Genomic DNA, 21,871 nt, shown 5'->3' with positions numbered 1-21,871 from the left:
TTTGAAGCTGTAACTCAAGTACTGTCAATTTCACAACTTACACCAAGAGAGGTATATGTAATTAATTTGACATGATGGCTGTCACATTTCATATTTTTTAGAATAGAAATATATTAAGCAGTAGTAACCCAACAAAGGCTGACATGTCCATTTCTTTACAAGAGGAAAGTTGAACATCTCTACTTTCAATCATAATATAATTAAAACTGTTGCAAATCAACCCAACTTTGTCAGTACTATGCCTACTCCATTGAGTACTCACTGTGATAATAATTCATTAGTTAATTGATGTTTCTCTGCTAATACACAGTAAGGAGTAGTTGTTGTCACTGTCAATTTATTTGTTCTTGTTCAATATATGTCAGAATTTAGGATTTGATATGAAAGTAGACAATCCAACTACAGAGTGATGACACTAATCAACATATGTTTGTTCGATGAGCAAGGAACAGTTTTCATGGATAGATGTCAATTATTCAAATAAAATCTTTATTCCCCAAAATTTAGTTTGTATAGATGAGAGTCACAGTGTTATACAAAGTAAACAAGTTCTAGCTGATTTGTGTTTGTACTGTATTTTGTAACACATTCTGCCACAGATGTACTGCTTTCTTGGAGATATTTTGTTTGCATAGTATGACAGGAAATGTAGTGTTTGGCAAGTTAACAAACTCACAGTTCATTCATGTGTGTGTAGCAGTAGATATGTTGATAGATGTATTGATCTTCTACTACAGGTTTACTGCTTTAAGTATTGTTTGCATAACATGAACAGTAAGTACTACTGTAGTGTTGAACTTCTTGATTGCCTTATAGTGACAAATATTATCATGTATGTATATTTGTATAGTCACATTTGCTACTGTTCTCAAACCATCAAGAAATCTGAATGTCTGTAATGTTAACCGTGACATTCTTATGAAGTTATGTGCTGTTTGCCTCAAATAACATGTTTAAGTTTTCAGGTCATCAATTCCTATTATGAGAATTGAACATGTTGATGTGTATCACGTTTTCTTGGAAAACACTGCAATTAGTATACACTGTATATTAATAATTGAACCCCAGTTCCCCTAGTGTACATTTAAAGTGAGGTTTTTCAGGTAAAGAAGATTTCAAGATTGCTGAGAATAAGTTACTAGGGAATTATGTAGTAGAGAACCACTGACACCGAGGTGTTTCTGTATACCTATTACCAGTTGAATTAGCAGTGCCATTGCCTTAAATTAAATAAATATCAAAATATGCAGTCACAGACTAACAGCTATTCACATGTGTAGATAGCATGAGCTTCTTCTACCCACAGTAACCTAACCTGGCTTTGTTTATTTTCAATTGGTGTAGACTAATAAACAACAGCACATATACATATTCATAAAATGAGAGAAATTTTCAGTGATTGATACTAGTTGAAATTGTGAATGAATGAGGAAAGAGTGTACAGATGGTGTGCACTTGTAAGTTGTATGTAGAAAGTGTTTGAATGTGAAAAGAAAAATAGGGAGTTGAGTGGTGCCAATTTCCAGCACAATTTGTAAAATTTAAGAAGAACACATACTAGTATGGTAATGTTGCCTGTTCAGTTTTGTTCAAAGAGAAAACGATCTAAAGGGTCCAACAATAAATCACATTGTTAATGTGTTTTATGGTTTAAATCCTCGTATTTGACAGATGAAAAGACATTTGTAAAATTTCCTTACTAATCTGAAGTAATAGTTGTATACATGCAATTCAGTCTTCAATACTGAAAAAATGCTCTTCAAATTAGTTACAGTAATTAGAAAACAATCTTTACTTCCAAATGTCAAATGCAAATGATCAAACATGGCGTGTCGGTGATAAAACAAGTGACTACTTCAATGCAAGCACGGTAAGGTACTAAAAAACTGTAACATGGCATGCCATCCATGGTGGCAGTGTGGCTGTTTGCATCACTTAGAGCACCTAACCTAGTTTCAGATAAAATGTGCCTTGGCACCATCTGATTTATTAAAACAAGATAAGGGTTTTGTTAATGTTTGTGAGGTTTCATTCATGTGTAAATGGGTTGATGGAGTGTATTTACAGCTTAGAGCCTTGCAAGGATAAGTTGGACAGGTCATGCAATGAGGTTGTGTCTGGTCTATTTTATAGTGCTGATGTTTGGAAATTGATATTGACATGTGATTACAACAGTACACATTAAATATCATATGCTTGATGGATTAAAATACAAGGCTGTTTGTCTTATTTGAAAAGAACTTTTCAGTGAGAAAGTATCATTTTATTTGCCTTTGGGTTTATATGTATCGCATGTATACAGAATGATTAGATATTCAAATTAATATACAAGTGGCGTCATATGCTATAAATAGAGTGTGGCGGGAACGTGATTGATAGGTTGTATTGTTATGTCCCTAGACTCCCTACTTTTTACACCCTGTTACGAAACTCATGGCCTTTTAATGACCTTCAACTCATGACCCAGGAAGTAATCCAGTGTGTAAACTTTGTACACTGGACTTTCAGTCAGACTTACCTGCATACCGTGGTCTAAACCGAGTCACAGGTGTTTATCAAATCATGTGTGAAGTCTAAAAGGGACACGAGTACACTGTTTAGCTACTTTATGTGTGTTACTTGAAGTGGTTGTCAAGACAGATCCTGAGGACACCTTATAGGACTATGCCATGATCAACGAGCATTACCAAAATGCAGTAGTACGTCATGTATATCCATGTATGTATTGTCAATTTTTACAGAACTTCCTTGAGTGTGTTGAAACTGTGAGATTAAGTGCTGTGTGATAGTTTTTTGTGCGCTACGTGTTTTAAAGCAAACAGTACCCATATTTTTTCAGCCTGTCAACTAATTGCGACAGCCTCAAGGGATGATCTGATTACAAAGGGACAACCTGTTGGAATTTGTTTGAATACAGCAAGGTCATCCTCTCTGTCATGCAAATAGAGACTATAATGTGTTATGTCCATACAATTGTATTGTAATTATATATTGTCTTGGATTTCATACCAACAATTGATTCACTGTAGAAATGTCTTCTTTTTCCGGACATCATGGGTTCCCGTCATCACCTTTGGTGTAAGCAATGGATTGATAACCTAACTGATATTGTGGACTGATATTGTGGATTTCAGGCTAGAAATTTGATCCCAATCTAAACAGATGACATACTGTACATGTACCTCAAGAAATGGTTATACCTGTTACAGAAAAGTGATTGTACTCAGAAATTATTCGTATCATATTTCAGTTTTACTTTTCAGTTCCTCATAGCAGTTTTGTGGTAAGCGAGTAGTTTGGGACTTTCCAGGTCTGTCGTCCTAAAAAAAGAGTTGTTGATTTGTATCTCATGACCCATCACAAGAGGTCAGAATGTCAGACAAGTAACGTATTGTTGTGCCTGTAAAGCTAGGAACTTCAACACACTTGTGTAGGCATAAAGACTTGCATTATTGAGGAATTCCTATACTATTCAAATGTTGTATGTACAATGAGATGATATTGATAATTGTGAGAAATGTATGTACACAGGGCAGTGCATGTATGAGTTATGATCATGAAATTTGGTGAAATCCATGTGTATACTCTGACCTCAATATTATTATGGTGCTGACACTGTACCTGTATTTCGAGAATTGAAAATGTGGCTACTCCAACATGTAGGGGAAAAGAAGTTTTTTGTGTCAGTGGCCCTGCTGGTATTGTTAACTGGTCCTTGGATAAAGTTTATTAATGCTTGAAAAATTTAGGAATTATAATAAAATAGAATAGACGTAGTATTATTCATAAATTACCATAAATGTCATGGACATTCTGTTAACATATACATATATTTACATACCTGATAATCTTATGGAAGTTAAAGACTTAATGTGTAATATTTTTACAAGCTTCTATATTGTATAGGGTTTGCATTACCACATAAAATATGTGACCTATTTTCCTGAATAGTGCAATAAATGAACCGCTAAAATATCAAATTTCTTCTTGTCTGTAAGTAGATTTATCTGGTTCAAGACATGAAAATCAATGTCAATTTTTTTGTGGTATACCCTTTCAATGTTCTTATCACTATTGCCAATACTTGTTCAATACAGTAATTAAAGGAATCACATGTTTACAATTGTTTTCGTGATACCTATAAATAATGGTCAAAATTCTTAATCAGTGAATTTATATAGAAGCCAGAGTTGAGAAATCTTTTGCATATTTGATCTTTATAAGTATGATGTTTTGACTTGTAGGTGGTGCACATGTGTCAACAGTATCAAGAACATCAGTAACACCCACACCAGGAGAGAAAGTTGACAGTGGCAACACTGGAGAAGCTAGACCCAAACCAAAGAAAGGAAGACCAAGAAGTGGACAGAGTGGGCCAAGATCACTGGCATGTCCAGAGTGTGCTAAGGTCTTCAGTAGTTCAAGTGCACTAGCAAAGCATAAATTGATTCACAGTGATGAAAGGAAACATGTCTGCCAACTGTGTGGTAAAGGGTTCAAAAGACAGGACCACTTGTAAGTAGTCAGATTTTGTGACGTTATTTAAATACACAAGAGTTTGCTGTAAATGTAAGCCATGAATACTGTATTATTGATCATTTATAGATCATAAAGGTACAAAAACTATATCAGAGCAGAATCATGACTTGACTGTGATCAGTACTGATTCTGATTTATCAGTCTAAAAATTTTTATTTTGGTGTAGGCGTTTGATTGAATAAGGGAAAACTATTTCTTATATTGTTTGATGCGTAGAATTGTCATAAAAAGAAGGACAAGCAGTGTTATTGGTTTGCTTTACCTGTATGATTGAAGTCATTAGAAATACCTATTGCAGTATTCCATACATGTAATAATTGCCTTTAGTATGTCGGGACTAACATAGTAGGTCACCATTTTGTTTCTAAATATCAAATTAACATAAAACTAGCCTTGAAGTGGTGATTAACTCACTGCACTATGTACAGTGTAGTGTTGTTAATGCAATTGGTGAGGATATCTGTGTCAAAAATTATACAAGCGTGTCTGAAATGATGCAATCAGCCTACTTGTACATACAGCTGTACAGATAAACAGGTGTGGAAATGAAGTTTATCTGTGCTGGTGTGTGGTTTTATGTGAATCATGGAAAGAAATAGACAAGGACTTTGATTTTTGACATGTAGGTACCTCTATGGAATAATATTCCCAACAAAATTAATGGCACCCAAGTCAGGAAAAATTTCATGATACAGTATTTGATTCTTGATCAGTATTTCATTTTGTAAAGTTGTCTACTTTCACATATTGATTATAACATAAAGTCTTGTTTTTTTGTTTTGTTTTGTTCTTTTTGTTGTTGTTTTCCATGTTGGTTGTTTATTCCAACAAGACCTTGTAGCAGTCACAATACATTAATATTGTACATTCTGATGGCTTGACTAGGCTAGTTAATGTGTGACTATTTTCTGACGTCTCACCCTTCAGAAATTTTCAATATTGGGTGAATAAAGATTCAGATGACATGTTTAGGAATGTAAAGTTTTTTTCTATACAAATCAATTGGATAGGGTAATTCATATGCAAATGATAATCAGATCAGGCTTATGAATTTTGGGTAAAATGTGTCAGAATTGGTGAAAAATATGTGACAAATGTATTATTATTTTAGACCCTTGACATGTGACATACAGATATCTAAAGTGATGCAAATGAAGTTGATGCAAGGATTCATATGCAAAACTAGCAAAATAATTGTTTATCAAATCCTCAAAAATTTTTAAAACGAGCATTTCAACATTTCAAATTGACATTGAATCATAGACTATTAGTATTAATCAGTTGTCCTTTTATTTGTATGATATAAATTTTTGTGACGAAAAATTCTTCAAAACAATATGGTCTGTAGCATTGGTCAAAAGAACGTGATATCTTACCTAAAGACTTAAATGCCAAATCTTGATTGGATTGTGAGAGAGTGTGATGCTGAGAATGTATAGATGGAGTTTTGTACAAGATGATATCAGATTGTTGGTTCACAAATTGGGAGAAAAAAGTATCTACTGTTTAGTCACCAGATAGACATAAACTCATAAAGTGCTATGGTGATTGGTTGAAATGTTGATGTTTTGGAAAGTGTCTTTTTAGTGTTCTGAACCATGGTATGAAAATTGGGTCTTAAATGACATTTTGCAGAGAGACCATACGGTTGAGTACATTTTGTACCATGCATATGTAATTGTCTGAGCACATAGAATGAACAACATTGAGTTTGATGCTAACTACCTTTGTTGTTGTTTCACAGATCTGGTCATATGTTAACCCATCGTACTCAGAAACCGTATGCTTGTCCAGTCCAGTCATGTGAGAAAAGCTACTGTGATGCGAGATCGTTGCGTCGCCACATGGAATCACAACATGCTGGAAATGCAATGGTCACACCTGTCAGAAACAGTCAGACTGCAACGAACAGTGAATTCACAAATGTTAATCACAGTTATGCTAATGAGCAGCCAAACAAAATGGAAGACTCTGCATCAAGCAGTGCAGCACTGCATTATTTTGCAATGGCTGCAACTGGACAGACACCAGTTGATAAAAGAACTGATGAACAAGATGCGTACATGACATTTGATCAAGACAGCCAAGGAAGTAACAGAAGTGATGACCAGGAACACAGTATAGGAATGGGTGGAAAAAACCCAGGTCTGTTCCCAGTGCCTGTCTATCATGGACCTGGTATGGCGACACAAGGAATGGTGTCAAGATTCAATATACCTCATAGGTATGCTCTTACTCCTCCTGATGCAAGTTCAGCTGATGACCAGTTGTGGAGATCACCATCTCCTGTATCGTGGTAGGATGATGGTAGTCTATCTAGATTTGAAGTGAACTTATTCAATTTGACAGCGTTCTTCACATATGTTTTCTTCTGTTCACTAATGTGGTGACTTTGGATAGTAGAGCCATAGTGATGTAAATCTGTCTAGACATGTTGTTCATCAAACATTTAGATGATATCAGTTTCAAAGTAGCATTTGAAAGTAACTAACAAGAAAATTTATACCATACTCAAATTTTTGTAAGTTCTAATGTCTAGTATTTATTTTGCCTATAGCTGTAGAAAGAAAATACTTGAACTAATTTGCATTTTATTTAATATTATCATTAGAAAACTGGTGTTAACAGTTCTACATTCACAGAATTGAAAAAACAAATGAAAATGACAATTTCATTGAGAATAAAACTGAATATAGATTTTGAATTTTTCTTAAATTAATACTGTTGATATAATTAATATGTAATGAAGCAGATTTGAAACCTTATTGCTGCAGTATGGGGGTGCGGGGGTCATGTCAACATGTGAATTTCACTCCCATAGTCTAGTATTTCTGTCTGTAGAAAGATTGCCCCATTGTGATGAACATGATGTATATACTGCCACCTTTGTATAAATAAGAATATGGTGCAATATAGTACAAGTCTAACTCCCTTATTCTGTTTGTACATCTCATTATCATCAGTACAGATTGTTTCATTTTCAACCAAAAGTTTAAAAAATCCTTTTGAATGTCTGTATACATGATTTTTGTTTGACATTTGTTTGCTTTGTTTGTTTACTGAACAGTGATGAAGAAAAGGTTGCAGAATGTTCTGTGTGTAAGAAAACATTTAAAAGCATACCTGCCCTTAATGGGCACATGCGATTACATGGGGGCTATGAACGGAATAAACCACCAGAGTTACGGAGTGGCAAAGATCAGGAACATATCCGAACTGTACAGCAGCACCAACAACATAATAAAGACTTACAAGAGCCTCCCCAGCTATCACGTATCCAACATCAACCTGAATTACAGGAACAACATCTCAACAAGCAGCAGCAACAAACATCACTAGACATCAAGGAAGAATATGAAGAGGAAGAAATTGAAAGACAACAACAACAGTTGCAACAGGAACAAGAACAACAGCAGCAGCAACAACACTTTGATCTCCAAAGACATCAACAGCAGCTGCATCATCAACAGCAACAACAACAGCAGCAGCAGCAGCAACGTCACCATCAACAATTACAACAACGACAACAACAACAACAACAAGAACAACAAAGGCAGCATTTTGAAGAATATAAACGTCAGCAACAGCAACAGCAACTTGAACAACAAAGGCAACAACTTCAGCAGATAGAACAGCAGAAACAGTTACAACAGTTAGAACAGCAGCGGCAACAGCAACAACTTGAAGCTGAACAACAGCGTCAGCAGCAGCAGCAGCTAGAACTTGAACAACAACGTCAACATGCGATTCAAACACAATATAAACAACAGTTAGAGCAGCAACAACGGCAACAGCAACAGCAACAAAATCAATTAGAACAACAAAGACAATTAGAAGCAGATAAACAAAGGCAAAAACTACAACAAGCACAGTTGCCTCGATTTCAAGAAAATCAGTTTCTGTCAACAGACATTGGACATCACTTTGTTCCACCAAGTTCATTTCCATACAATTTACCAGTCCCACAAAATGTACAATTCGCAAGTAGTGGCAACATGCCAATTCGCCCTACAACATCAGATGCTATTCGAAGGTTTATCAAACAAGATATCACAAGACCACCTGGAAAGATCAAAACAGAACAACCACATGTACTCTTGGATAACATTCCAAATAACAATAACAACAACAATCCATTCTTGCCTCCAAAGATCACTGTTTCACCAAGCAGTGAACCCCCAAGGTTATCCAAAATGGTTGATGGACCTGAAGCAACCAAGGACATGAATCCCAGCACTTATCCATCAAAAGATATGTTGTTTAGTGAAACTTTAAAAGACACAAATTTAAGGCAAGAAATAGAAAAAGACTTTGATAATACTGAAAAAAAGAATGGACAAAATAACAATTCCAGTAAAACCAATTTATCAACCAAAGAAAAAACTGGGAGTGATGTGTTTCGAAACCCTTCAAGATTGCCAGCAAGTCCTACAAAGAAACGCCATCGGCCAGACCCTATCATAATACCATCATATGTGCATACAGGCATGGCTGGTAGTCCTCAAATCTACCAGAGTCAGATGAGATCACCACGGGATTTTGGGAAGAGAATGACTCCACCACCATACACACCACCACCAATGTTGAGTCCAATCCGTACTGGTTCTGGTCTGTATTTCAACCTGACCAGTGCAAATTCAGGGAATCTGCCAACTCCAAGATCTGCCATGATCCCTCCCCTGACTCCAAAGACGCCAAGTATGCTCCAGTTACATAGACAAAGTAAGTTGAATTTTCAAAACTTTCAATTTTTTTTCCAACTGACCTTTCTGACAATGTGATGAATACTTACTTTATAAAGTAATTTTGGTAATGTTCCTGAAGATATTGAAAAACTGTACATGGTAATATTTTATAGGTTCTATTGGTGGAGAGGAGGTACCTGAGGTCCTGTATGTTGAACCGTAAGTAACACTTACTCAATTCTTTTCATGAAAATGTTGATGCATAATATAACTTTGTCCATCATATATGTGAGCTTATTTCTTTTTTCGCAATAGAACTTCAATACAGAAGTGTAGTCTCTTTGTATCATAGAAGAGTTACAAATTCATCATTTATTCATTTTAGGTGACCATCCTTCCTGCAATTATAGCCTTTGTACTCTATAGGTGCTGTTTATATAACGTACAAAGTATGGCTTCTGTTTGAAGATGGTGTTCAAGTAGATTCATCATTGTGTGCACTCTTGAAACAACTTTTTTATTGATCACAATTTAGTGAGTGGTTACAGGAATACAGACATTGACAAGTCTTTCAGTCTGGGTGCTTAAGTTGAGGACATGAAATCTTAAAACTAGTTGAAATGTAAGGAAGGAAGCTAACTATGCATAGGTAGGATTGGTGATGGAATTGAAGAAGTGAAATGACATTTGTGTAAAATACTTGTACATTGTTTGCAGGAAAATCAATGTTGGTGAGGAATATCAAGCACACATACCAACAATACGCAGTAAGTATACTTTTCCTGTTTATTCTGATTGTAATGCACAGTTTGACATAGTTGGAATCTAAAGAACACATTATATGTAATGATCTACGAGAAGCTTTGATAGTAGGGTGAACTTTCTTGCATTGTGATAACTAAACTGAGCTGATGTTGTTACAGAAGTTTCCAGTGATAGTGTGTAGATTCAACTTTAAAGTTGATGAAAAGGTGTGTGTGTGTGTGTGTGTGTGTGTGTGTGTGTGTGTGTGTACGTACACGCTTCCTTTACAATATTTTAGCTTGTACTTACAATTGCTTTGTATACAGATACATGTAATGTGTTAGCTTTCAGCAAAATGTTCTACATATCAGAGACTGTGTACCAACACCATCACAATTTAAGTATTTGTAATTGTTCAAACTTAGATGTTGTCATGTTGTGTTGTGTTGTCTACCATTACATGTACTATACTGTGTGGCCTTCTCATGATTGTTCACCCATCATTTGCCTGTTACAGCAAACAGAGATGAATTATCACGTGACAGAGTTAGAGAAGTACTGGTGTGGCATCCAGACACACAGTCATTGTATGATGATGATGAAAGTAAGTTCTAAGTATCTATTTAAGTATTTACTGATTTTTTAGCTCAGGCTATATACAAATTGGAATATACCAATCAAGTGAAAAATAGGCATATTTGATTTCAAATGAACAATGACTACCGGTATTAACATGCAGGAGAAGTGTTAAGTTCATATGTTGTATGTTTATGTGTTCTCCATTAATACAAAGAGGAAATTATGTAAATAGTAAATGAATGGAAACTGCAAGAAATATCAAGAATGTAATGTGAAGTACCTTTTGTAGGAGAATGTTAACCATGGAATTATTGCAGTTTTAGCACAAAAATCAGTGGAAAGGGAAAGACTGCTAATTTTAGTGATGGACAAAGAAGGAATAATATAAAAAATTGATAAAATAAAAAGTGGTTAACTGTTCCTTGTAGTGACTGTTTTGATTTATTTTGTTTTCTGTCACAGTTGAAAGTTTTCTGGACTTTGCCTGTTCTGCTGCTATACCAGGAGGTGCATCAAATTCAGAGTATGCTGTACATTGCCTCCAGAGGGCTAAGGGAGATATAATGGTAAGCACTCGTACTACAAGTAATGATGAACATTTATAATGTAAAGATAATAAGAAATTTGAAAACCTTTTCATCAAAGTAGCAATTAGCCTTGTTAATTTCATATCTATCAAAACCTTCCTACTTGTTGAACTTATAGTTTACAATACAGGCTAAAGAACATTTATAGTACCATCTACTTGCTAGGTACCTTTGTTCAAAAAGAGTACACTTGGTCACATGTATCATAGATTTTAGACCAGTATTACTATTACTGTGTGATCTTTTTCAAACAGAAGAGATGGTACGTGCTCTGTTTCAAAGCTTTAGACCACTATTCACAAACATCATATTTTTGTTGTTGTTACAGTTGGCATTAAATATGGTAATAAACAAGAACCCGACATTATTGGAGAATGATCCAATGAGAGATTACCACTATACATGTAAGTAGACATCACTGCTTTGTGAACTATTTCATAATATAAACCAAATATTGCAAACGTGAATGACCAACTCTAAGTAAGAAATAAAACCATTTTCAGTATCAATGGGTCTAATAGAGGGATTTCATAATGCAATTTCACTATGTAATTGTATCAAAACAGCCACCATGCAATAGGTTCTCCCTTCCGGGTTCCTTAGTGACAAGTGCTGGCAATGCTACCAGGTTCTAAGCCCTCTAGTGGCAATGTTCCAGGAAGAACTGCAATGGATGACAACATAGAATACTATGTAAATATCAAAATATGGATTACAGCGTGTAGTTATACAGCAAACAATTTGACTATCATCTGTACTGTAGCCAATATATATGGTAATAAAACGTGGATTTGTCATGCTGGCTTGTTGTCTGTTAACCCAATATTGTACAAATTTGTTTTATGTGTAGGGTCAACTTTATGGAACAAGAAGGAGAGGATAGCCTTCAAACGTGCCTACATCAAGAATGGAAAGGATTTCCATCTTATTCAGAAAGTTGTAAGTAGATCTATGTATACATGTACCTCATTATCCCTACACAATCAATCTTATCTTTGAACATTTCATGTTTTAAACTCAGCCAGGAGTTATTACCTGATACAAGAAAAAAATTACAAGTCTACCCAGGTTGTAAAGAAAGAAGAGATTTTGATATTGTACTTGTTCCTGAAGTCTTCATTGTTAGATATTAATGTCAATTTTTGCCATGACTACAGTGTTCAGTGTCATTATTAAAAACTACTATATTCACATGTCTTCAAACATTTGTGTCTCTGCAGGTAAGCACCAAAACTGTACAGCAGTGTATAGAGTATTATTACAAGTGGAAGAAACTTTTCCCCAGAACAGCGTATGGTGATATGAAATTTGATGACAAATTCTATCATGTCAAAACTAGAATCAGCAAAACACAGGAGATGGAGATGTATGAAGTAAGTCAAGTTGGTGATCCCCAATGTTTTAATAGAGTCAACCCATATACAATTGTATGATAAATTACTATTGTACTCAAGAATGTATTCCAAAACCAAAAATCCTATTTTATGCAGCAAGGTAATTTCTTTTAAAATTTCTCCCTTTCACTGTGTTTTCATGAATGATCCAATACTGTTGTGTATTTTCATTAGTAAGGTAACACCTGTCTGTTGCGTACTTTGGCTTATTGCCAGGGTAGCCTTTCATTTATACATGTATAGTAAAATAATGTAAATTGTAACATATTTCACTATCTTCTTACCTAGGTTTGAAACTGTACAAAAATACTGCTCTATGTTTAGTTTGGTGCACCAATCTCTTTCTGTGAATAAATACAATCATTAGTAATTCAGTACAAAAATGGCTTTAATCTTTGACTAGCTTCACAACTAAGCAAGCTTTCACTGATATGTATGGAGTTTTTGATCTATGATACAAAATATGCTTCCTGAACTAGTTTGTAGATGGATAGGAAGGGAAAGCTAGAGATATTGTAAAAAGTGTCTTTGAAACAAGTAAAGAAAGAAACTTGTGATTATTAAATGTTAACTCTGTTTTGTGAATTGTTTTGGACTTGTGCACATCTACATAGCAATAATATCAGTACCTCAAATTGCACCAATAAATTATCCATGTTGAAATATTACCTGTTTTCCTTGCAGGATGATGCCACAGATTCAGAGTCAGAAACAAACACTGATTTACATAACACAAATGGTCCAAACAGAAGATCAGCAACACATGTAACATCAAGCACATCATCACAAGATCAGTATTCAGTACCTGTCAGCCATACAACTACAAGTCACCCCACTGCTTCTTTTCTTTGTGATTTCCCACATTGTACTGCTGTAAGTATGCATATAAACCTCTCTGTTTGTTGAGATCCTCTACTGTTGTAAGCTCAGCAAAATCAGAATTCATCCATCCATAAATAAAGGTGTCAATATTTGATGAAACTACCAGTAGATTTGTGTGTGTATTATTTTGCTGGTATTTTAATCCAACTTAACGGTTGAAAACCCACGCTAACTTGTGTTGTATATTTCTTATGGAAATTTTGCATATTTGTTAACTATATCTGCATATTTGAATACTTATTGTAAGTGTAATCCCTTGCACAATGTCTGTTGACATTCCAATGCCTGTGCATCTTGAAGACAATTAAATTTACCATCTACAAAATAACAACTTTTACATCAGATAAAGCCATTAGTGCATTGACTATATCTTTTTATTATGTGTCACTAAACATAAAACAACTTCTGTACCATTTCTAACATTGTTTTTTTTCCCCTCACACATATGCCACAGAAATTTGCTTCAAGACAGGCTTTAAATGGTCATATTAGAGTACATGGGGGCGGTTTCACTAAACCATTCCCAGCTACAAATACTACTACAGTGAATCATGGAAGACCTACAGCCCTGGTAAGGGACTCCTCTGATTCAAGTTCAGATGATGACAGTATGATGGAATACAGGGCGACTCCACCACCACCACCACCACCACCGCCTCCGCCACCACCCCAGCAGCCACCACCACAGCCAAAAGTAAGACAACCACAACCCATTACAGGAGAGGAATTCCCATGTAGGATATGTGGAAAGTAAGTACAATAGAGAAATAGCAACTTTTACAAAGACATTGATATATACTCAGGTTGCTATGGCTAATGGTCATGCTAGATATTTGTATCATGAATGTTAGTATTGTCAAATTGTAGTGATTCAAAGTCTGTTAAAACTGCCAAATAGTTTATTCATTAATATATTTGACCACTATGCTTACATGTATTGAGCATTGATTATTTAGAAATTCAACACAAAATGGAATGGTGCACAACAACCATTACTTAAAGTTAAGTAGTAATTACAATTGTACAATTACAGGGATACATGTAGGTCAGTATCCACTCATTGCAGACAATGCAAATCAGGCTGTGCTAGGGAGTCTAACCGTAACCCTAACCCCACCTGAACCCCCTAGCTTTGATACATATGTGTACATTTGTACGGTCAATCCACTGTTTTACTTGCAAGTGATAGCAAACATTTATATGAAGTCTTTAAAGTATATACTTATTATTATTGTAATTATTCCTTACAGAGTGTTTTACAAAGTGAAAAGCCGTAGTGCTCACATGAAGAGCCACAGAAAAATAGACGATAAAGGTGGAAAGACAAAACCAACCACCACCATCAATGTGGTAGCATCCAATCCATACAGAGATGCTAACTGATAGAAGTGAAAAGACTATTGGAATTGTTTATAACAAGTGTAATTGATACTGTGTCTTTCTGCAGTACTTTTAACTGGCACCTTTAAGGTACTTTCACAAAAGTCTGAATTTGCTTTTATAATTGCAACATTCAGTATCTGTGAATCTTGCCTTTTTGGAGTTTTGATACTTGTCTGTATGATAAAAACAAAGACTGTTATTTTGTGAAAGGGGAATGACCTGGGTTATAATGGACCTCTTTTTATATTATGTCAACCTCTAGATGTTTTACAATGTATTATTAGATGGGTATTGTACATATGTCGATTTTAATGAGCTGCTTGATGTTTCAGTCAAGTTTTTGTTGTTTTTCATTTTTTTGTCTTACTAAAAAAAGAGCTAATAGTTGAAAAGGGTAGTAATTGTAGTACTTTGCATACCACAGAGTGGATTTTGTGTTTTGTACAGTAATGCACTTTTATTGAGTTTTCTGGCTGTAGAGCCAGAGCAATTATTGCCTGCCTAGCCTTTTTTTTCATGTAATTATTTACCTTGTGTAGCTATTGTATATAAACAAAATATTGTCTTTTTGAGTCATTTTGAAATTTTTTCTAGAAAAAAATAATTTCTTGACATTTTGTATATTTCCAATTTGGTTGAATGACTGTAATGTGATTCTTAAAACTCAATATTGTAAGCCATTTTACTTCAATGCTGACATTTGGTATGCTCAGTGGTCATTGGGGCTTTCAATCTAATATTCAGCAAATTATTTCCCTGATATTGTCTTTTTTTAAAGCTGACAAGTGAAAATGATATTTAATATTTTAAATGGTGCTTTGCAGATTAAAAGACAATGTTAAGTATAGCCCTAAGTGTTAGAGTATCTGAATTCAATTCCACAATTGTGTATCGGCTACAGAAAAATGGGCCGTATAATTTGCATAAAAGTGTGATCCGACCAATTATATCAGTGCTATGAATCAAAACACTTGGTGAATGGCCAATAATAGTTCTTTTTTTCCAGATAATTTTTCTGTCCATGATAGTTAGTGAGTCAAATATATTGTAACCCACTCCACATAGGTAGACTTTGTATTGGTATTAAATATCTCTGAGTCAGACATTCAGGAATGTTTTATTTTAATTTTAAATATATAAGTTGTAGTGTGCTTGTTTTTATGGCCATTAACTGTAATTGTAGATTTATTTCAACATATGAATATTTCATTGCTTTGTATTTATTGATCCTCCTTTATCTTCATTCTGTAGTTTACCTGTCAAAAGGGTAGATAGTTGTATATTATCAGTGTTTAATAAACAACAAATGCAACATTTAGTGAACACATTGTACTGTACCAAAATAAGTTGAAGAACATGCAGCTGAACTGACAGAGTCAGTTTGCACTATGGCAGTTATGTTGCATGGATGAAGATTCAATTTACCTTATACTATTTAGGTCTGTCCTTCAAAAACTCCCAGGAATATATTATGTATTCATAAAGTTAGCACCTATCACTGTTTTCTCTCCTCTATAGTTTACATTTGTGTTAGCGTTTTCAATGCTTGTCACATCACATTTACAAATGTAACAGCATTTTAGTTATGTACTTATTTTTAGGTAATACTAATTGTATAGATGATGTACCATACTTGTTGCTGGTATAGATTTACAAGTACATTCTGGGACAATTACTGTCAAAACATGATATCATTGATGAGTTTGAAAGTTTATGAAGCAAAGTGCAACGACTTCTGTATATGTATGGCCTAGTATCTAACCTGTGAGATGAATTCCACTTTGATACTTGTACAAGTTGTGAAACTCATCCCAAAGGTGTGGTTCTAAGCTACTGTATGTTAGTACATGGACACATATTCATGGATGAGGCATGGAAGATGGAACTGAATAAAATGTTTCTGAGTCACTTGCAATGTCTTTTTCTGACAACACTCAATCATAGGACAATATGAGACAAGTCTTGGTATTCAAAATATTAAATGAAGGTTACTAATCCTGGGTGTTATGTTATACATAGCCATGATTTGGGTTGATGTCAGTGTGGTAATATTACATGTAAAATGTGTACTGGATAGGAATGTCATGCATTGATGTGGGTATATAGGTAGGAATATTCAGGTCGTCATTTGCCTCAGGACATGAAAGGAAGTTTGTTGCTTGGCTAGAAGGTGCAATATCAGTGTATTCTGAAATAGTGCTGTGAAGTGCAAAAAAAGACTTTGGATTCTGAGAACAATACGAGTAACTGCAGCAGTTGTTGTCTCAGATGGAAATGTACCACATGTAACTACTCATTTTAAATTGTCAAAACTTCAGGGTTTTATATTATTATTACAGCATTCAAACTATCAACGAATCTAGGCTTATACCACAGATATGCTTCCTTTAAAGTTTATTCTCATAGTTACAGTGCATTTCAGGTTGTATAGAGTTTGCAAGAGGAAAGACTGCATTTCTAGCTTCACATAGTTTATAAAAATGAGTCTGTATTTCTGCTGTTGTATAGTTTGTAAGAAATGAAATAGTTCATTTCTTGTTTTTTATAGTATATCATGAATTACAGTGTGTCACTGACTCCAGTTTCTTGCTTTGCTGTAGATGTGCAATTGAAATTTAAAGGAACAAATATTTGTGGGAAAAACATTCTGTTAGTAGGTTACCGTATATCAGAGAACATTCTTTAAGTTGTTTTCACACAAGAAACATTCCTGCTCATTCAATGATCATACTTGTTTGTTGAATTGACGGTCTAAACTACGCACATCAACTCTCAAACAGGACATTCAAGTATTTCCAAGAACACTTTGTACCAATGAGAGCAAAGTCAAACAGTGTTTCCATTTTTTTTGTAGTTCAGTTTCCATTGAGTATTTCAGTGGAAACTTGCAATGTTAGTATCCCACAAATGTTTGTTTATAAACTTCTGTGAATAGGCAATCAGGAAACAGAATCCATTGATGATTCAACACATGGCAACTCTGTAGCTTCATGATAACCCCCCCCCCCCAAACATGCATACACACACATATATATACATATGTCTATGTACGTACATACATAGATACATGCATGCATGACATGCATACACGCACACACATACACATACATGCAGTTAAAAACAAACCTATGATGTTTAGTTGTTTATATTTGTGATCAGTATGGTTAGTAAATTTTAAATTCTCTAGTGAAAAGCGATTTAGCTCACCATTGAAATGCGATTTAGCTCACCATTGAAGCATGCACATACTGGTATATATGAGAAAGAGAGAGAGATAGCACAATTGATGTCTTACCAGCAGACATGGTTACATGGAAACCCCTTCGTATAAAGAAATACATGTATCATGAACAAAGTTAGCAAAATTTGGCGAGAATAATATCTTGACAATATTTTTCCTTTTTTAACTTTTGTACAAATCATGTACGCTATTGTCAGATGAAGTCTTTTAATATTAGTTTGGAATGTACTGACGTAGTCTATTGTAAAGTAATATTCAAATATTTTGAGTGGGTTGGAACGTTTACCATGAGAGGTTTCCTATTTTAGTTGGCCCAGCCAATCATGTAGTGAAGTACACATGTTTGTACAGTGATTTTTATAGATCATTTGTCTAATATGTAATGAAAATTGTTAATGAATTGAAAATAAAATTCAATTTTCCATGGGTAAGCTAAGTTTTGCTGTGTACAGTTGTTATTGCTTTTGCAGAATTTGTGGGTTGAAGATGTTCAGTTGGTATGCCTTGACTTTCCATATTACCTGAAACAGATGATATATATATATATATATATATGGCATCACTGCATTGTATGTTTAGCGAGTTTAACAATGATATTTACTGTGGTGCTCTATATGTTGTCTTGATGTCAATATGCAATATGTTCCTGTAATTTATATTAAAGGAGAAAGGTGATACACTAAATTCATTGTGTACTTGCTTAAGATTGCTACTCTTTGATGCCTTTCATGATTACCCTATTCACATATAGTAGTGGGGTATATATGAATATACTAGTGTATTGTACAACCCCCCCCCCCCCCATAAAAATTCCGCGAGAGGGTTATAGCAAGTGCGCCCTCTGCGACCAATTTCAAAACTTTGTTTCGAAAGTTGTCGCGGGGCGACGTTTATGTTAGTAGTAAAACTGTCCCTGAAAAAGAAGTAATAACAGGCGTTCATTATAGTCACTCTCTCAGATAGCGGACTGGTTTATACGTCCTAGTTCCAACCCCAACACATCTCTGGAAGGAGACGGATCTGTCAGAGTTCTCAGAATGTGTATTTCCAGAGCTGTATAACGTATGTCCCGTCTGCGATTTTATCCAAGATCTCGGATTTTCTTTGAGGTGTCCACTTAAAGTTGATGTTGACATTTGATCAATATAGTATGTTGTGTACATGCCGTTAATATATAATGTTTATATCAGTGTTGATATGTGATACAACGTTATGTCTATGTTGTTCATATCACTTATTTCTTTTCTTTTGCATGGAGGCACTGATTTTATGGTCCATACCGTTATATATAAATTCATAAATTCATAACAGCTGTATGTGTACAGCCACAGAAACACGTTGATCTATAAGCTTGCCATGTGATTCAATACACCTCGCATGTCGTGCCATTGAGAAGTAATAATACCTATTATCTATTGACAATACGTTGAGGGCTTTTCAACTTAAAATACTGCACAACATTACCTGCTAATGTAACAGTATCAAAAATCAGTCCACCTAGTGTTGAATCTGAGAAATGTACCTTATGTGACAAAAAGGAAGACACTTTATTTAATTTATTTTATGATTGTGAATTTGTTACAGAGTTTTGGGATGGATATTATGTGTTATGGGAACGAAAGCAGGACTTAGCTTCTTAATATTCCAAATGCAAGACAAATGATCCTGGGTGATGAGCTATTGTCATTATTATTGAATTTTGTAATTCTTGTTGCTAAGCGTTATTTTTATATTTCAAAGTTTAGAAAACAAAAACCGGATTTAATGACATAAAAAACATACTTGCAAACTATTCAGAGTGTAGAGTTTCATATTACGGTTAAAAAAAGTAAATTGAATGCATATACTAGGGCGGTTTGAAAATGAAGCCAGTCGGCCAAATATTTTACAGCTCTCGTATGTCACTTTGAAGTAACATTGACGACTAGTAGACAGGTAAATCTTCTAATTAGAGTGATTGGACCATTTGCAGTGTAGTTTTAACGTATTTTTTAATGACAGAACATACCAAAAATGGTGGCCCGTTGCAGCAAATATGCCTTTAAGAAATGGAGAGTTTTTGAAATTGATAACTTACGAAAAGTTTCCGAATTTTGTAAACAAATTTCACCCATGAAAAGAATTGCATCTTTGTAGTAAGACCCTTAAAACCGTTATTAAATACAAAAAAAAAGTATTATTATTATTATTATTATTATTATTATCTAACAAACTATTTCTTGAATATGGTCTAGTTGAGCGAGTACGCCTTTAAAAGTCGGGGTATAATCTTTGTCTGCATAAGCGTAGGCTACACACATGCCAAATAAACTATAGCTGAGTATCGCAGTCCTAAAAACGCGCATTTATCCTATCCTACCACCCATGCATTGCCATGAATTATGATATTGGCTAGATTCGTCTATATAATCCATGTTTTCATTTCTTGTAGGCACGTGTTACATTTACTTGAATATCGGGTTGCCAACACTAGCCTGTCTACGTACCCGATGAGTGGCACATATATTGCATCATCATGAAGTAGATACTTCCATGATTACATTTTTTTAAAAAGAAGAAGACATATTTGGATTTACAATGCACAACCCTACACGTGTGTAGGGTCTATGAAACAATACCTTTTGCATTTTAACTTAGTCTATCTAGTTCCTGACGACCGTGTTCCGATTTTCACCCAGGAACCGTGTGACAAACAAAACAAAACAAAACAAACAAATAAATAATCTATCAAATAAATGACAAATGAACAAGCAAACGAACGAACGACAAGTAAGCTTATAGGGACAAATAAAATAATGAAATAAACCAGCAAATAAACAGATACTCGTGGGGGTATACCTAGATACGTTTTTTGTACCCATCACTGTGTTTTTTTATAGTGATGGGTACAAAAAACATATCTAGTATACCCAAACGAGTATCTGTTTATTTGCTGGTTTATTTCATTATTTTATTTGTCCCTATACTTGTCGTTCGTTCGTTTGCTTGTTCATTTGTCATTCATTTATTTTTTTATTTTTTTATTTTTTTATGTATTGTTTTGTGTTCCTTTTATTGGCAGCGTAGTAAAATTGACAATTCCCGTGTAATGAGAACGAGTCCTTTCTTTTTAATACATGTATGATACCAGATACTCGTGTGACTGATAGACATCTAAGTAGACGAAAGTGCGCCCCCTCGAAATATATCGGACGTCGATCTGGCTAGCCAGATGCGCGATCGATGCTGTTCGAATGTTCCACCTAGTTCCACCCCAACACAGCCAGTCACTCATGTCTAGAGGTTGTGATTCAATGTACTCTTTCTCTGTAAATAAGTTTATAGTAAGAAAATTGACACTATAAATACAAAGATATTGGGTCTATTCACGCCCGGCGAGAATGAGTTACGTTATTATGATAGAGGCACAATCACTTGTGAGCTAATTCCAAGGATGGTCATAATGCAAACTGGCATTATTAGGTATTTACGAATAATAAAACAATACCATCACCTTGAGTATAGAATATTAGCTCACAACTATATATATATAATATGAATATGTATAATATTATACTTAATTTACAAAAAAAAAAACAGTTTATAGGCCCATTATATGAGTCGTTTTATTTTACAAATAAAACAAAAACTGTTATTATATCAATGAAATGACAAAGAATTTAGTATGTAAAACAGTACAGTCCTACACTGCACCGTATGAGAAGTTTCATTGATCGCTCGTCCTGTGTTTTAGATCATAACTCGGCTACGTCATATTTCCTCAAGGTTATGACGAGTCACATGAGTCACTGCACTAAACGAGTCATCATCATATATGCCAAAACAGTAGAAACGATT

The 21,871-nt window shown here is 34.6% G+C and overlaps 1 protein-coding gene across 1 annotated transcript in view; it reads left to right on the top strand.

The window, feature by feature from the left end:
* LOC144446249 (uncharacterized) overlaps window positions 1-14,866 on the top strand; it is a 31,149-nt gene extending 16,283 nt beyond the window's left edge. Inside the window, exons 3-15 of the mRNA XM_078136005.1 lie at window positions 4,245-4,515; window positions 6,284-6,835; window positions 7,607-9,261; window positions 9,398-9,443; window positions 9,942-9,991; window positions 10,486-10,572; window positions 11,010-11,113; window positions 11,463-11,538; window positions 11,985-12,073; window positions 12,355-12,507; window positions 13,213-13,401; window positions 13,865-14,160; window positions 14,661-14,866. Of these exons, the coding sequence (XP_077992131.1) occupies window positions 4,245-4,515; window positions 6,284-6,835; window positions 7,607-9,261; window positions 9,398-9,443; window positions 9,942-9,991; window positions 10,486-10,572; window positions 11,010-11,113; window positions 11,463-11,538; window positions 11,985-12,073; window positions 12,355-12,507; window positions 13,213-13,401; window positions 13,865-14,160; window positions 14,661-14,793 (3,701 nt within the window). The 3' untranslated portion in view covers window positions 14,794-14,866. The remainder of the gene's footprint in view (window positions 1-4,244; window positions 4,516-6,283; window positions 6,836-7,606; window positions 9,262-9,397; window positions 9,444-9,941; window positions 9,992-10,485; window positions 10,573-11,009; window positions 11,114-11,462; window positions 11,539-11,984; window positions 12,074-12,354; window positions 12,508-13,212; window positions 13,402-13,864; window positions 14,161-14,660) is intronic.
* Window positions 14,867-21,871: the final 7,005 nt, after the last annotated feature.

This window comes from Glandiceps talaboti, chromosome 2 (genome assembly GCF_964340395.1).
Source record: "Glandiceps talaboti chromosome 2, keGlaTala1.1, whole genome shotgun sequence".
In the NCBI taxonomy this organism is placed as follows: domain Eukaryota; kingdom Metazoa; phylum Hemichordata; class Enteropneusta; family Spengelidae; genus Glandiceps; species Glandiceps talaboti.
This window is presented reverse-complemented; position numbering and strand designations above follow the sequence as displayed.